Source organism: Schistocerca gregaria, chromosome 2 (assembly GCF_023897955.1).
Source record: "Schistocerca gregaria isolate iqSchGreg1 chromosome 2, iqSchGreg1.2, whole genome shotgun sequence".
Taxonomy (NCBI): Eukaryota; Metazoa; Arthropoda; class Insecta; order Orthoptera; family Acrididae; genus Schistocerca; species Schistocerca gregaria.
Window position 1 is genome coordinate 657,993,534 of NC_064921.1, and position 18,588 is coordinate 658,012,121.

The 18,588-nt window shown below is 44.4% G+C and overlaps 1 protein-coding gene across 1 annotated transcript in view; it reads right to left on the reverse strand.

The window, feature by feature from the left end:
• LOC126334701 (macrophage mannose receptor 1-like) overlaps nt 1-17,010 on the reverse strand; it is a 54,845-nt gene extending 37,835 nt beyond the window's left edge. Inside the window, exons 1-2 of the mRNA XM_049997205.1 lie at nt 16,747-17,010; nt 1,957-2,115 (exon numbers count right to left, since the gene is read on the reverse strand). Of these exons, the coding sequence (XP_049853162.1) occupies nt 1,957-2,094 (138 nt within the window). The 5' untranslated portion in view covers nt 2,095-2,115; nt 16,747-17,010. The remainder of the gene's footprint in view (nt 1-1,956; nt 2,116-16,746) is intronic.
• Between the last annotated feature and the right edge of the window lie 1,578 nt (nt 17,011-18,588).

Sequence of the window (18,588 nt, forward strand, 5' to 3'; positions counted from 1 at the left end):
GCTCCTGACTGTGGGCTTTCCACGAAAGTTTTAGATCTGTCTGAACACCTAGAAATTTGAACTGTTCAGTTTCACTCATAATATGACCATTCTGTGAAATTAAAACGTCGGATTTTGTTAAAATGTGTGTTAGAAACTGTAAAAACTTAGTATTACTGTGATTTAGCGGTAGTTTATTTTCTACTGCATAAACTGCACCATTTGACACTTAGCCAGTGTTTTACAGAACATCCTTTACTACTAAGCTAGCGTCATCAGCAAACAGAAATATTTTAGAGTTAGCTGTAACACTAGAGGGTATATCATTTATATAAATAAGGAACAGGAGTGGACCCAACATTAATCCCTGGAGCAACCCCCATTTGACTGTACCCCACTCAGACCCAACATCACAGCCATTCTCGACACTGTGAATAATGACCTTTTGCTGCCTGTTGCTAATGTATGAAGTGAACCAGTTGTGAGCTACTCCCCATATTCTGTATTGGTCCTACTTCTGGAGCTGTCTTTTGTTATCAACAAAATCAAATGCCTTAGTTAAATCAAAAAATATGCCTAGCGGTCGAAAGCTTTCGTTTAATCCATCCAGTACCTCACAGAGAAAATAGAATATAGCAATTTCAGTTGTTAAACCACTTCTAAGACAGAACTGTACATGTGATAGCAAATTGTGTGATATAAAATGATCGAATATCTTTACATACACAGCCTTTTCTATAACTTTAGTAAACACTGATGGCATAGAAATAGGTCTAAAATTGTCTACATGGTCCCTTTCTCCCGTTTTAGAAAGCGGCTATACTACAGAGTACTTCAATCGTTTAGAAAATATAGCTAAATACAGGGCTAACATGGGCACGACGGTACATTAATATTCTGCTAAGTACTCCATCATATCTGCGAGACTCCTTAGTCTTGAGTGAGTTAATTATTGACTCCGTCTCCCCCCTGTCAGTATCACTCGCAAAGGCATTTGCCAAGAGAGTTATATGATTTCCTGTAGAGACTAAATTTTTGTTTAATTCACTAGCACTGCTCAGAAATGAATGTGAAATACTGTACATATATCTGATTTATCAATAACAGAAAATTTTTTCTAAGAACTGACTTTATATCGTCAACCTTGTGTTGCTGACCAGACACTGAAAGAGCATTAGAAATATGTTAAGAAAAGAATTATATCTGTCATCTATGTTATAGGCACCACAAACATCCTGCTACGATTATTCCTTAACGAGGTTTAAAAAGCTCTCTATTGCCGTTGGATTAACTTTCCTACATAGTTTGTAATTATATGTGACATTTGCTTGAGTACAAAAGCATTTTAGTGTTGAAATAGTGCGTCATGGTCTGAAAGGCCATTCACCGTTTTACTAGTAATGAAGAATGAATAAAAATGTTGTCTACGGCTGTGCTTCTGCTCCCCTGCACCCTAGTTCGAAAAAACACAGTCAGCATCAGATCATATGAATTTAGGAGATCTACCAACATCCTTTTTCTTGCACCATCATACACAAAACTGATACTGAAGTCACCACATGTAACTAATTTCTGGTAGTTCCTATAACGTGAATGAAGAACACTCTCTAGCGTGAGCAGAAATGCTCTTAAGTCAGAGTTAGGGGACCTATAAACAACAGAAAGTAAAAGTTTAGTTTCACTAAATTCAACTTCCCCTGCACAACATCAAATATCTGTTCAGTGCAGTGACGTGATACGTACATGGCCACTCCCGCACTCCGCAAGGAACTTCTTGAAAAACAGCCAGCTAATCTGTACCCTGGTAAATCTGCCTCTGAATTGTCAAATTATTTAAGTGGTGCTCCGATATAACAATAATTTCATAGTCAGCATCTATAAGCAATTCGCAATTTGCTAATTCCTTCTCTGCTTGGAAACTTGGCGTCCTCTGAAAGTGGTCTCTTAGTTAGAGGGACTTCGTTTGAGCAGGTATACCTTGTTTCTGGTGCAGTGGAGGGCATACGTCCAGTCCTGGTGGTGCTGCACTCGGCAGTCGCAGAACAGGTCCACATCGGCCAGGCCACCAGGCACTGCAGCTGCCACCAGCACTGCCCACACCGCCAAGAGCTGCATCTCACCGATCCACTACTCCTCCTGCAACAGTACACATCCTCTTAATTAGCTCATTTTTAATTTTACCAAATAGACAGCTGCAGCCATCCAAGAAACCAAAATTGTATATCTCTACTTATGCAACAACCAAAATGATTACACTGTCCACAACATATTCGTTTTCTCTCGATGCGCAAAGGTTATCTTTCTTCGCTGATGTCATTTGATGTTGATTTGAATATCTCAGTGCATCAGCCTTGCCAAGTTATTTTTAAAACTCAAGCCTTTTGTTTGTTGTTACGACTAACTTCATTGTATCGAGACAATAAATTTGAATGCTCCATTGTACTCTTTAGAACAGAATATAAACCAAAGTCTTTTCTGCCACTACCAGCTGTTCTCTAAAGCTTGAATTTTAAATTAATCTGATGTAGATAATATAAGAGCACTTTATGTCAATGGTTGCTGTTGCGAAAGCTCAATGAGCACTTCTTATGATTCGTTATTTGCTGACTTAACTGGTTTCTTGGTGAAAATTGTAAATAAATACGCAAACAACATTTTATAACTATGGTTCACAAAATTTTATTTTACATGCTCTAGGCTATAAAGCGTAAAATTCATTTTTAGTATCATTATTTCACAGATGTTATTCACGTCCTCTGATCTAATTTGAAGCGAAGAAATTACGAACACTATTTCAGAATACCGAAGATATATCAACGTACAACAAGGGAATGAAGTGAAAATGTGAGACACTGATGGACTACTACGTAAAAGGCTGTGGGTTTACTGGTTAAAAATAACATTACTCACAACACAATATTGACAACAGTGTGCTGATTACTAAGTAATTGATACTCAAAGATGCTTTTCGTAGAATCTAAGGTTGGAATTTGGCTACAAATTATTAACTGAACAATACGGAATGTGTGGGAGAGGAGGAGAAATCAACCCGGTTCTCCCTTTAGCTATTCCCGCATAATTTGGAGGTAGCGAGAAAGCATGCTCCGTTTGCTCGTTCAGCAGTTGTTAAACGTATTGCATTGTATTGTATTGTATTTTAACTGGGGACCGAGAAACGACGGAGAGGCGCCGTCCCCGCCGCAGCCGCTGTGGTCCACAACCCCACGACGACTACCGCAGTCCACTTCACCCCTCCGCCGCCCCACACCGAACTCAGGGTTACTGAGCGGTTCGGCCCCCGGTGGATCCCCCAGGGAACATCTCACACCAGACGTGTGTAACCCCTATGTTTGCGTGGTAGGGTAATGGTGGTGCACGCGTACGTGGAGAACTTGTTTGCGCAGCAATCGCTGACATAGTATAACTGAGGCGGAATAAGGGGATCCAGCCCGCATTCGCCGAGGCAGATGGAAAACCGCCTAAAAACCGTCCACAGGCTGGCCGGTTCACCGGACCTCAACACAAATCCGCCGGGCGGATTCGTGCCGGGGATCAGGCGCTCCTTCCCGCCCGGAAAGCCGTGCGTTAAATGTTTCATTTTCAGGCCCAGGTTAAACAGCACATGTATTTGGAGAAATCCTTAACACAGTGCTGGCTTGTAATTCTTATGTATTGCCACCGGTTATGGTCTTTGGTCATTCCTCACGTAAGAATGAACACAATCATAACATCACATGTCATACATGCCTTCACGTAGGAAGAAAAATCTAGACGTATAAGGAAAACAGTTTCCAGAGTCAGCCACATTTATTTTGTCTGTACGCGTTTCGATGGTTGACGTCGTTATCTTAAGGCGGAGAACTATTTAGTTACATAGCTGATCTCAGTGAAAATAACAGATCCCTTTCCACAGCAGCAGACCTACTGAAAGAAAGGTTACGATGCACCTTGATTTAGGAAGCGCAGTGTTACAGATAAAGAAAGGGAATTGTTGGGAACAAAGTATAGTTAAAAGGAAATACAGTCGAAAAAGGATAGTCCAATCCTACTTGGGTTGCAAGTGCTCTCCACTGTACATTATCTTTACAGTGTATCTTTAAAGATGTTAAAGATATCAGAAATATTGAGCACAAAAATAACTGAAAGGTGAAGTTGCTGGATTCGCTATTTGTTACTGTACTTCACAATTCCGTTAATTTATTAAATTGTTACAAACGTAAGTATGTTTATCTTTCATTTCAAATGATATACATAGGCTACAACAAAATACACTCCTCGAAATTGAAATAAGAACACCGTGAATTCATTGTCCCAGGAAGGGGAAACTTTATTGACACATTCCTGGGGTCAGATACATCACATGATCACACTGACAGAACCACAGGCACATAGACACAGGCAACAGAGCATGCACAATGTCGGCACTAGTACAATGTATATCCACCTTTCGCAGCAATGCAGGCTGCTATTCTCCCATGGAGACGATCGTAGAGATGCTGGATGTAGTCCTGTGGAGCGGCTTGCCATGCCATTTCCACCTGGCGCCTCAGTTGGACCAGCCTTCGTGCTGGACCTGCAGACCGCGTGAGACGACCCTTCATCCAGTCCCAAACATTCTCAATGGGGGACAGATCCGGAGTTCTTGCTGGCCAGGGTAGTTGACTTACACCTTCTAGAACACGTTGGGTGGCACGGGATACATGCGGACGTGCATTGTCCTGTTGGAACAGCAAGTTCCCTTGCCGGTCTAGGAATGGTAGAACGATGGGTTCGATGACGGTTTGGATGTACCGTGCACTATTCAGTGTCCCTTTGACGATCACCAGAGGTGTACGGCCAGCGTAGGAGATCGCTCCCCACACCATGATGCCGGGTGTTGGCCCTGTGTGCCTCGATCGTATGCAGTCCTGATAGTGGCGCTCACCTGCACGGCGCCAAACACGCATATGACCATCATTGGCACCAAGGAAGAAGCGACTCTCATCGCTGAAGACGACACGTCTCCATTCGTCCCTCCATTCACGCCTGTCGCGACACCACTGGAGGCGGGCTGCACGATGTTGGGGCGTGAGCGGAAGACGGCCTAACGGTGTGCGGGACCGTAGCCCAGCTTCATGGAGACGGTTGCGAATGGTCCTCGCCGATACCCCAGGAGCAACAGTGTCCCTAATTTGCTGGGAAGTGGCGGTGCGGTCCCCTACGGCACTGCGTAGGATCCTACGGTCTTGGCGTGCATCCGTGCGTCGCTGCGGTCCGGTCCCAGGTCGACGGGCACGTGCACATTTCGCCGACCACTGGCGACATCATCGATGTACTGTGGAGACCTCAAGCCCCACGTGTTGAGCAATTCGGCGGTACATCCACCCGGCCTCCCGCATGCCCACTATACGCCGTCGCTCAAAGTCCGTCAAGTGCACATACGGTTCACGTCCACGCTGTCGCGGCATGCTACCAGTGTTAAAGACTGCGATGGAGCTCCGTATGCCACGGCAAACTGGCTGACACTGACGGCGGCGGTGCACAAATACTGCGCAGCCAGCGCCATTCGACGGCCAACACCGCGGTTCCTGGTGTGTCCGCTGTGCCGTGCGTGTGATCATTGTTTGTTCAGCCCTCTCGCAGTGTCCGGAGCAAGTATGGTGGGTCTGACACACCGGTGTCAATGTGTTCTTTTTTCCATTTCCAGGAGTGTACATGTGCACGAATCAGTTATTATATTAGATGGTCACCTACAAATGAATATGTTTCCCTTTTATTTAAAAAATATGATAAGTTGCAACACAATCCGGTATTTATGTTGAAGTGCTTATACATAAATCAGATATGGTACAACAGAGGGGCGTACAATAAGTAAGCCGACACTCCTTTTCTGAAAGCAGGTTGAATTTCATTCAGGTTTCTAATATACCAGGCACTGAGGTGAAAAAAGTCACGTGATACCTCCTCATATCATGTCGGACATCATTTTGTCCAGTGTAGTGCAGCAGGTCAACGTGGCACGGACTCAACAAGTTGGAAGTCCCCTGCAGGTATATAGAGCCATTCTGCCTCTATAGCCGTCCCTAACTGCGGAAGTGTTGCCAGTGCTGGAATCTGTGCACGAACTCAGGTGACTATTGTTGTTTGGGAACGTGAAGTCCACGAATGGCTGCAGATGGTCATAAAATAACCGAACATAACCATTTATAGTCAATTATCGGCTCACTTGTACCAGAGGACCAGTCCATTCCATGTATACACAGGCCTCACCATTCTTGAGTCACCACCTGCTTGCACAGTGCCTTCTTGACGGCTTAGCACCATAGTTTCATGGGATCGTCGCCACACTCGAACGGTACTATCAACTCTTACCAACTGAAATTGGGACTCATTTGACCAGGGCGCAGTTTTCCAGTCATCTAGGGTCCAACCGATACGGCCATGAGCCCAGCAGAGGCGCTGCAGGCGATGTCATGTTGTCAGTAAAAGCACTCGTTTCGGACGTCTGGAGCAAAATCGTGCACGACCGCCGAGTTCTCCGCAGGTGTGACTACGGGGGGCATAGCACGCACGATCTCGCCACCGTCACCACCATGTGTATCGCAGTGCGAGTACGGATCCGTGAAGTAGCCGTAAACTACAGTAAGAACATCACTGTGTTGGGTCAAACGGAGTCCATTAACTGCGTCCAGCACCCAGATAAAAGCTCGCTTGCAATTGGCAAGTTTTATGAGGTGATACAACGATGAAAATTCGTCCTCCTGAACCGATTTTGCTTTAGATCTGATCTCCAGTCCTTAAAGCTGCGGTCGCTTTATGGCTAGAAGCTTCGACTTTATTTGTTTGATGGTCGTCACCTGCGTGTCTGTGAAACAGTCGCATACAACTTTCGGAGAACTGCCTGATAAAAAATCAATCGTGCATCTTGCGCCCGTTGCCAGCTGTAGTTTTTTTAAAGGATAATCGCATTTTCCGTTTGACCACAACATTCCACCAGGCTATCTTGCTTGGATATATGCAGCATTGCTTGAGACAGTCCGCCCATGTCGTGGAGACGACATCTCGTAGCGCGCCATTGGCGAGAGTAGAAACATTTCACGAAATCCTTTGCCATTTAGTATGCTGTTTGGGCAGATTTATCGTGACACAGAGGGCGCAGTTGTCGGAGAAAGTAGCCGGAATGACATCGGCTTCCAGAACATGTTGGCAAATATTCTCAGAGATGTACAAATGGTCGAGACGGGGCAAGCGGTGGAGGTCAGGTACGCGAACCTTACTAGGGTAGGAAATTTTAGTTCCCACGCACCCTTCAGCTGCAGGTGATGCAACAGATTATGTAACCCCCTACAGCAATTAAAGTTTGGCGACTGATCTTGCCTTTGGATCACACAGTTAAAATCACCACTAATTATCACCTGGGTTGGGTTGTGGCGTAACAAATATTATGAAACTTCCCCTTAGAAAAACTGTACACGACTGTGCTTAAACTGACACACAATAGTTTTTAGCGCAACGCAATCTGACTTTCAAAAATCCCTACGAAAGAATGGCCCTGACTAACATTAACCTATATGTTTCACAAATCAATTACCTCACAAAAATTTTCGTTATTCGAACTACTGCAATACAGCGAGCGCCACTACTGCCAGCTAACTAAAAGATTCAAACTACGGAAGTCTCTAACTACTGATAGGCACAGTTAGCAAATGAAAGATTTTAATAGATAACAAACAATGTATTTACCTCACTAGTCATAAAATATATAGCAGTTCATGACACCAATTCTTACAAATTTCAAAACTCCGCCATCTCTCTCCCCACGTCCACCACTGCTGGCGGCTCACCTCCAACTGCGCAACGCTACGCGCTGTTAGCATCCAGCTGCCGCTGCCCGACACTACAATGGCAGACAACAATGCAAACTAGCCACAGACTGCGCACAGCACAGCCAGTGATTTTTCATACAGAGCGCTACGTGGCGTTACCAATAAGAAAATGTAAACAGCCTGCTTACAATATATAATGTCTTATTTAAAGAAGTTAGCTCTTTCTCATTTTAGAGTCGTTCCAGTTGGAGCACAGATATTGACGACGGTGACGTGAAAAATTTGGCAACCTATGCCTCGGCCAGAGTCCAACATTTCGATATTGCTCACTGGGATACCGTCTCGTGATGGAATGGCCGTACCTGTACTCTCGTCCGCCGCGGTGTTTACGGTTGTTGCAAATCCTGATACATGAATAGATAGACACTTCTTGTAACAGAACTATATCAGCTTGGGAAGCTTCGGCAGCCCAGTCCATCTCACTGTCCGACTTCGAACCTACATCCGCAGGTTTTGTACCAGTTTTTGCGCTGACTTTACTTTTTGTCTTACTTCCAGCCACGAAGTGATTTGTTTTAACTTTATTCTGCCGTCGTACATTCGTTCGAAGTGTCATAGAAGACGACGGAGTTGGCGAGTCATGGCTGCAAGGATTATGTGAAAGTCCTTGTTTCGGGTCCGCAGCTCGTGGTCGTGCGGTAGCGTTCTGGCTTCCCGGGTTTCCGGGTTCGATTCCCGGCGGAGTCAGGGATTTTTCCTGCCTCGTGATGTCTGGGTGTTGTGTGATGTTCTGTAGGTTTACGTAGTTCAAAGTTCTAGGGGACTGATGACCATGATGTTAAGTCCCATAGTGTTCAGAGCCATTTGAACCATTTTTGAACCTTGGTTCTGAGCGGGTGACGACAAGTCCGAAGATGCGTCTTCAGTCGCCTCGATGTATTTGTTAGGAGCCGCATTGATTATTTGTATACAGCTTTCTAGTTCCTCGCATTGTTTGGAAGCAGTTCCGAGGTGGTGGGTGTTTATGTTATGCTCTACACCGCCTTTATCATCCTCTGTGTTTGCGTTTAGCGGTTAACTGACTACTACTGCCTCTCACATGTTGACCACCTGTGGCGAGTCAAGAAGCGGCATCAAAATGGGTTGCTGTAAACACTCGACTGCACTCGTATTGACAGTTTCTGCGTCGGGAGTTGCAATGTGAATTTGGCGGGTCGTAGCTGAGGCGTCCGACATATGCGTGTCGTATGTGGAGGGCCGTGACTCCGCGTCATCGATTTGATTTTTTACTACCTCGTCACCAGAGCCACTACCTGCATTAGTACGGCGTCGTTTGTTACCGACAGATAATGCAACACGGTCGGCTAAGAGGTGACTGGCCTCGGATGACTGAGGTAAGGGTGAGAAGGTGCCTTTATTGAGATCGTTCTCATGTGACGCAGACGCACTTGGTTGGTAGTCAATCACAGAAAGCGTCTGATTTTGAGTTTGGACATTAGCCAATGTTAATCTCTTTCGTTGTTGCAGATTATTTCGAAGTACGAAAACGCGCCGTGGGCAATAATTTCGTAAATGGCCACTCATGTTACCGACAAAACAAGTGTCTGCCTACTTGTCCATCGTAAATGACATGAGCATTATACCAACAGCCAATTATATATGATAGGATATTGACTTTAACGCCGGCCTGAGTGGCCGAGCGGTTCTAGGCGCTTGAGTCCGGAACCGTGCGACTGCTACGGTCGCAGTTTCGAATCCTGCCTCGAGCATGGAAGTGTATGATGTCCTTAGGTTAGTTAGGTTTAAGTAGTTCTATAGGGGACTGATGACCTCAGAAGTTAAGTCCCATAAAACTCAGAGCCATTTGAATCATTTTTGATTTTAACGGCCATGTCAACTGAGAGAATCCCACTATTACATTGGAGTTTGTGACAGTTCGACCATTTTTCGTTTCTAATCTGTCAGATGTCACCGTATTTGGCAAGGATATCTCTAAGAAAACAATTCTCAACCTCTGATGGCAAATTGAACTCTCTCACTTGTTTATATTCGATGTCAGCGTTCGTAAATGAAACTGTACTCACCGACTGACCACGACGTCGGGACTCTGCTTTCCCACAAGTATTCACCAAAATTTTCTCCAGTTGTATCTGATCTAAAAACTTCACAAAGAGACAGTATTCCGCCATGTCATAATATGCTGTGTGGACCTGGTCGGACGTACTGCCAATAATATCTACTATCCAGTCATGGATTTCTAGAGAACTTGGTTGCACATTCCTGGATGATTTCTCCAATGCAAAACTCAGCGTATTCTTACGGGAAACACAGGGAGCCATAACTGAAATATATGAGCGGCCGAGACCGCTGTGAGTTAATTAATAAGCGTTTTTACGACGGTAGTGAAGAAGCACTGCGAACATCACACGTCACAATCCAAGAATTTCTATAAATACGGCTTGCGGCGCTACGACTACGCGGAAGTACCGGCACGTCCGGGCGTTGTCGCGTCCCAAGCAGAGCTAACCACTGGGCTATCCATACACGAAACCCCGCACACCTAAATTTACATATGTCATCAACCATTTGTTGACAACCTGTAATCGTGCATCCATTATGTGTATTCCCTTACGGCCGCGATATTTTACTTGAAAGTCGCGTGCCCGGTGTCGGGGAATGCATGCGACAGTGTAGTACCTGCGTTATCCCGAATGAATGCATGTCAAAAGGAACCTTGAATCGTATTCGAAATAACATAGGCACAGTAGTATCGTATTATCTGTTGGTTTGAGTCACGGGTTCTTCGACCGATGTTTGTTTGGCGATGTCTCCGACGGTTTGCTAGCATGAGTGGCTAGCATCGCCTTAGAGTCTCCCTCAACCTCCTCCACCAGCAGCTGTTGGTGAAGTTTCGACAATGCCAGCCACTCGTGCTGGCGAAATGTCAGAAAAATCGTCAAACATACGTCGGCCGAAGACCCCGAGTCCGCAGCTCGTGGTCGTGCGGTAGCGTTCTCGCTCCCCGCGCCCGGGTTCGATTCCAGGCGGGGTCAGGGATTTTCTCTGCCTCGTGATGACTGGGTGTTCTGTGATGTCCGTAGGTTAGTTAGGTTTAAGTAGTTCTAAGTTCTAGGGGACTGATGACCATAGATGTTAAGTCCCATAGCGCTCAGAGCCATTTGAACCATTTGAATTTTATTACAGATTTTCGTGCCATATTTTCCCCGGCTCGAAGTTTATCGCCAGCTCACTAGGAGCAATACTGTCGTTTTCGGCTTCATTATCATAACATGGGCAGTACACTCGTTATATTTTAGTCTTCTATGGTCCGCAATAAATGAGCATCGGTAACAGAGCATCTCGCTTGGTATGGTTTTCATTGTTTCTGTATGTTGAACGCATTGCTCTTCCTCAAGAGACGATTTACTGATGGATGATACGCGCAGTGTGGCCAGCAGTCAGTTGTTTCTTATCCCGCACTGCCTCTCCGCGGTTATTCCCCAGACGCGGTCACGTGTGAAGGTCGCTGACAGCAGTTGGCAGCGGATCCGCAGCAGGGCTTTCTAAACCACGACGTGTGTCTCCGAGTTTTTCCTGTAAGTTCGCCAGAGAGCCTCTCAAGTCCACGATACACAAAGCGAAAGCTTGGCTAGTTATGTTTTATTTAATGTTTCATTTAGTAAAGTGTTTAAGCCAGCGGGCAGTCTTATCGTGTGGGGAACTGTAGGACGCTTTTTTAAACGTGGGGCGTGAGGCGTATGCAGGAAGCGGCTACCAGGTAACACAGAACATATGGGGCTAAGAAGGACATAGAAATTCTTCCACTGGCCCAATATATTACATTTGTTTTCAAAGGGAGATCAATATCGGCTTATTAATAACACATAGTTGAATTCGCCATAGCAGATCGGGGCAGGAGCGTCGAAGAAAAGAAACCAGAACTTGTTTGTCTCGTGAGCTCTTAGCTCAAGAAGTAAGTACTAGGGGAAGAAGCTGGATGAAACAAGATATTACAGCAATAACATTTCGACTGCAGTTGTATCGAAGAGATAATCTGGCCGCCTGTATTAGAGATGTGTTTATAGCCATAAATAATGCAGTAGCTTCTTCTGAGAGTAGGTTAGAATCTAAGTATGAAATAACGTAGACCGTGTTAGAGAGTGTCAGTCATTGTAATCACATGCTCGTGCCTCAAGGGGAGTGGCGGCATATTTGAAGGAAATCTTACAGAGAATTGTGTGTCTTTCTAATCATGTTGTAGTACCTGGGTGAGATTTCAACTAACCCTTCGTAGATTGGGAGACAAAGATGATTTTTGGTGGGTAGTAGGGACAAGGAATCGTGCGAAATTTTTTTAAACACCATATTCTAAAGTTACGTTGAGAAGTTAATAATAGAACCGCTTCGCAACTACAACAATTTGGACCTTCAGATTATGAGGGTCACTCCAAAAGAAAGACAAAATACTTTTTTTAAAATCCATCTTATTCTACATGTTTACAAGTTTTACAGTGTGTAGATACATCCTTTAGGAACAATATTTTCACTTCTCCACTTCATTTCCCTCCCTCTCAACTGCCTTTCGCCATCTTGGAACCAGCGCCCGCATACCAGCACGGTAAAATTCTGGACCAACCAGTTGGAGCCACTGTTTGGCAGCGTGTACAAGGGTGTCATCATCTTCAAACCTTGTTCCAGGAAGAGAGTCCTTCAGTTTTCCAAAGAGATAATAGTCACATGGAGCCAGGTCAGGACTGTAAGGCGGATGTTTCAGTGTTGTCCATCTGAGTATTGTGATCACTTCCATGGTTTTTTGGCTGACATGTGGCCGTGTATTGTCGAGCAACAGCAAAACATCCTGCTTTTGCCGATGTGGTCAAACACGACTCAGTCGATCTTGAAGTCTCTTCAGTGTCGTCACATATGCATCAGAATTTATGGTAGTTACACTTGGCATGATGTTCACAAGCAAGAGTCCTTCGGAATCGAAAAACACCTTAGCCATAACTTTTCCAGCAGAAGGTGTGGTTTTGAGTCTTTTTTTTCTTGTATAATTTTGCATGGTGTCACTTCATTGACTGCCTCTTGGTCTCTGGTGAAAAATGATGGAGCCATGTTTCATCACCTGTCACATTTATTCCAAGAAATTCATCTCTACCATTCTCGTACTATTCCAAAAGTTCGCTGCATACCGTTTTTCTTGTCTCTTTGTGAGCCACTGTCAACATCCTGGGAACCCACCTGGCACAAACCTTTTTTAACGGCAACACTTTCAGTATTCTGCAAACACTTCCTTCCCCTTTCCCAAAATAGCGTGACAATTCGTTCACTGTGATGCGTCTGTCAGCAGTCACCAGTTCGTTAACTCTCTGCACGTTGTCTGGAGTTTGTGCAGTACGAGGCCTGCCACTGCGAGAACAATCCTCAATATTGCCGTGCCCGCTTTCATCACGTAACCTGCTTTCCCACCGGCTATTTGTACTGCGATCGACAGCAGCATCTCCATACACCTTCTTAAACCTCTTGTGGATGTTTCCCACTGTCTCGTTTCCACAGCACAGGAATTATAAGACGTCACGCTGCTTCTGAGAACGTCATGTGTAGCAGCCATCTTGAAGACATGCTGTGACGGCGTCACTCACGGGAACAGGTTGAACTAAGTTTCAAAACAAGCGGGAAGGATGTAATACACACTGTAAAACTTTCACACATGCAGAATGAAAACTGTATTTTTCCAAAAATAGTGTGCCTTTATGTTGGAGTGACCCTCATACAAACAAACTTTCCCACTCAGTGAATGTAGAATAGCTAGGCAATTGTTGCAGGACCGTTGTAGCATAACTGGTTACGGGTGTCCTTAGCAACGTAAAAAAAAAATAGGAAGGAAATTCTGTTTTGTAAGTGCAACGAGAAGCAGTTTTCAATGACCCAGACAGTAAACACGAAACATTAGTATCTGAGTGTGAAAATGTTCTATACAAATGGAGGAATTTCAATAGTGTCGTGCAGTAACTCTTACACACCTATGTATATAGCAAAATTTTGTGAAGCACCCGAAGGACTCGCCGTGGATCGACAGCTCTATGGGAAAGCCGCGTCACTGCAGATTGAAACGTAGCCAAAGCCTCAGACAAACAAATACTGAACGAAGCCAACTTGAGTGTAAGGATAGACGTGCATGAAGCGTTAGACCAATTCGAAAGTCAATTTCTGCCTACCAGTCTGACAGAAAATCTTAAGCTGTTTTGGAATTTTAATAAATTAACAAAGCGATCAAAGCCATTTGTCCAGTGATCATAATGACATCGAGACGGGGAACGACGGAAAGACTATACTAAATTCCTTTTTCCAAAACCATTTCACCGACGAAAATCGGACTGCGGCTTCTCTTCTCAAGCGTAGCACCGATGTAAAACTTGCAGATATAGAAACAAGCGATCATGGATAGTAAAAGGATCAGAAATTGATAAACAGAGGAAAGGCAACTGGACCTGATGTAAAACGAAAACGACTCTACACAGAGTACGGGAGAACGGTAGCCGGAGGAGCGACGCATAGTAAGAAATTCGCAGCTCCCCTGCTAGCGTTCTTCCAACTAGCGCAGTGATCGATACAAACTGGGGAAGTACTGCACAAAGTACGGTCCGCCACATAGCGCAATTTGGCATTTCGTGTAAACCACTTGCTCTTAGCACTTTTGCAAAAAGCGGAGATTGATGACGAAATACCACAGTGTGGCACATTTTGATACTGAAAGCGTCAGTGACGAAGACTGCTTGTTGGTCCTATTTTCTGGCCTTGATCAGTTATTTATTCTCATATGTGTGTCCTTCAGTGCTACCTTGAAATACGTATCTGTTTCACCATTCTACAGAAAAGCTCATTTCAATGTTTACACTTGTGAAAATTAGCCGGCTGGTGTGGCCGAGCGGTTCTAGGAGCTTCAGTCTGGAACCGCCCGACCGCTACGGTCCCAGGTTCGAATCCTGCCTCGGGCATGGATGTGTGTGATGTCCTTAGGTTAGTTAGGTTTAAGTAGTTCCACGTTCTAGGGGACTGATGACCTCAGAAGTTAAGTGTCATAGTGCTCAGAGCCATTTGAAACATTTTGTGTGTGTGTGTGTGTGTGTGTGTGAAAATTATACCCCGTTCAACTGGTGACATATATTAAAATGCACATTCCCTGTAAACATATTTATCTTTTGTTTTTAAATATGTTTATTGATTGTGTCGCTTGAATTGTAGAAATGTCAGTACCTGACAGCTGAAGCTGCTGCTAAATTTGTTATTTATTGTGTGACCAGCTTCGATCAAAGACCATTATATAATACAGAGTTGTTAACTGTGTGAATTTATAACACAATGTAAAAATTTTAATATTTATGAATGTTACAAGTTACCTATAAATATTAATTTTGACATTAGCTTGGCCTCTTCCACCATCCTACGTTCATAAATCTGATGACAGGTTTACTGTTCCCTGCGGCAATTAAAAAAAATTAATATGATGCTGCTCACGACAACCCATTCGTCAGCAATGAGTACAAAATAAGTGTTTAACGACGAATTGTCTTATATGGTCCTGACATTGCTTGTTAATAAACTGTTTATGCTAGAACAGTGGCGAGCTTGGTTGTACAATTTTGCTAGCTGAATGTTTAGTAAAGATATGTGACCAGAACAGCAAACAGTATGTAAACCAAGGTCTTACAGGCGACTGTGAAAACCACCAAATGTCACTTAACAGCTCTGTTTACTCTTCTCTGTTCAGTTTGAAACTGACAGTATAGCTAACTCTAGCTTGATTTGCAGATGAAGGACATACACTGTATCGAAAGACAGGCTAAAGTATTTTTAAGGTAGTTAATCGTGACCGCAGTAAATCTAGAGAGCCGACCGGTGTGGCCGTGCGGTTTTAGGCGCTTCAGTCTGGAACCACGTCACCGCTACGGTCGCAGGTTCGAATCCGGCCTCGGGCATGGATGTGTGTGATGTCCTTAGGTTAGTTAGGTTTAAGTGGTGCTAAGTTCTACGGGTCTGATGACCACAGATTTTAAGTCCCATAGTGCTCAGAGCCATTTGAACTAAATCTAGAGATCTGACTGCCGAGATCACAACGAAGTACTCGTACGTACTCGAGCAGTCGACAGGTTTTCTACTAGATGAAAGTAATAACAAAAAGAGGGTATGGTATGAGAGGAAACAAAAAGTGACGAATGTTCTCTTCCAAATTCCCTCTACATTTATGAGCTGAATTACACATTTCATATACCATGCACAGATATTAGTTTTCCTGAGGCTGATCGACCTACAGGTCTAGTATATTCGACAAAAGTTGTATTAACGAAACATTCTTTTCGGTGTTATGTGATGCCAGTAGGAGCTATCAACGACAATTGCAGATTTTATTTGGTAACTGCAGACAGAAGCTTCAGACAAGTAATGTCAAGAAGCAGAGCAGTTCAAAGACATAAGCGAGACAGTAATACCGGGTAGTTTGGCTGCGTGTCTTGATATAATTCTACACAACATTTATCTGAAAAATAAAAAAAAACAGATGTAATGGAAATGTCCGGGATTCAAACACAACAGGCAATCGCAAAGCGCTAGGATGTTTTGTTGGGTATCTGCAACCTAATGCCGTACAGGTGCGCTGCCATTTGTGCACTATGAACGCAAGGTAAAGAAACAGACAAAACAAATAACTGGCACACCCATATTTGATAATAAGTCGACAGTGGTCAGAATGAAGAAAATTATTGTCTTGTTACACTTTGTCACAAATAGTTTGCAGAAGCAAACAGCGGTACTTTGAAGAAGTGATCTTTACAGCTGTGCTGAAAAGATTCATTTCTAAAGAAATCAGCTCTGATGCAGCTGAACGCTGAAGACAGACGTGAGAAGCCGCCGTACGGAAGACTCTGCAGCAGCGCGAGTGAAAGCGGACTGGAACGGTACTCACTTGCCAGTACGCACCGCAGCGATGCCCTCCCGCCGTCGTCTGCTTGCCGCTCCGTTACGACGTGCTGACGCGCGCTGCTGCTTCCCCCCTCCCCCCCCCCCCCCCCCGCGCCGTACATCTTCCCCGCCGCGCCGGGCCGCGCTTATCTCATCCACAAGCCTTCCGCTCTTGTCTTCGGACACAACGAATTCTGTGAACTTTAACGACGAGCCACTCCCGTTGCCGAGTGGGAAGCACCTGTGCTTCGTGGAATCTTTTCTCCGACTACGTTCTCTGCAGCGCTGGTGCGTGAAGCGGTCGTTAACAGGTGTTCACTTGCTTGAATAATGCTCGCGTCAAAGACGCGTTCATTGACATCCACTGGAAACGTACCAGCATCGTTCAGTTGCATGTTTAAAATTCTCGAATCGTCCGTAATACTGCAGGCTTTAACGAAATGTTTTTTAATCAAGGGGCAACAGGACTTTTTAACACGTAGGTACAAAAAAGCCACTTCTCTGATGCTGCTCGTTCTGAAAATAGTCGCGCTTAACAGCACAACACTTAGCACAATTCATTCTTAGCCAGTAACATCGTATTTGTACAGCCAGTAACTGAGGTATCGACGTAGATTTCCAGTCACTTCAAAAACAGTCTACGTATTTAAGATGCCTTTAGGTCCCTTGTCGCACTGTCTGAAGCACTCCTACGCCTGTTATTTCTGAGGATAAGCAGGCTACACACCGAGCATTTCTGAAAAAAAAAAAAACGAAAATCAAGATGGTGATCAACCTCAACAGCTCTTGTAGTATTTAACTGACTAGTTTCGCTCATCAGATACGCATTGCTCTAGCGACATCACGTCACAGCTTTCGGCACGATGGTCAACACGTAGCGGTGCGAGTTAGATCTCAAATGTTTAATTCCAATGAGCTGAACCTGTTAATTAAATTAAATGACATGATGTTGATGTTTGGACTGTGGGGCGCTCAACTGCGCGGTCATTCGCGCCCGTACAAATTTCCAACCGTTTCTCAGTCCATTCCTCCACTTGCATGAATAATGATGAAGTGATGAGGACACCACAAACACCCAGTCATCTCGAGCCAGGTGAAAATCCCTGACCCCACCGGGAATCGAACCCGGGACCACGTGCGAGAACGCAACCGCGAGACCACGAGCTGCGGACAAATTAGATGCCGTGTGTCGGCTAATTTGTATATTATGTACACTGGTTGCAGCGTTCCCTCCAGATGTCGTCTACGTTTGCTAAGAAACGAGAAGTTAGTCATGGCGTCAAAAGTGTTTAACCTCATCACTATATTCTTTTCTGTATAAAAATTAGCCCAACTGTACCTCCCGCTCTATAAAATTCTACATATTACCTAAACTATGTACCCACAAAGTGTTATCCAACTTAAACCTGGATGCTAACCTTCGACTAAACAGAACCTAATTTGAACTGAACTGGTCTGAATACAACTTGCCTTCATATTAAATGCGCAACTGAAATAAAACAATTATCTGGCCCTAATCAAAATTTCTACTTACTTTGCGTCTTGACAACATTGTGGCAGATTTCTCGAAAGCGCAACAGCGACCAGCAAACAGGCAGCTACTAAGCTACATAGATTTATATTTCTAGATAAAATTTCCAATTGTTGTATACAACATGCGGTAATGTGTAACGATGGACAATGCGGTCGGGAGAGTAACTATACCCATGAAATGATATTGTGCGGTAGCGTTATCGCTTTCCACGCCCTGGTTCTCTGCCTCTGCCTCGTGATGGCTGGGTGTTGAGTGATGTCCTTAGGTTAGTTAGGTTTAAGTAGTTCTAAGTTCTAGGGGACTGATGACCAT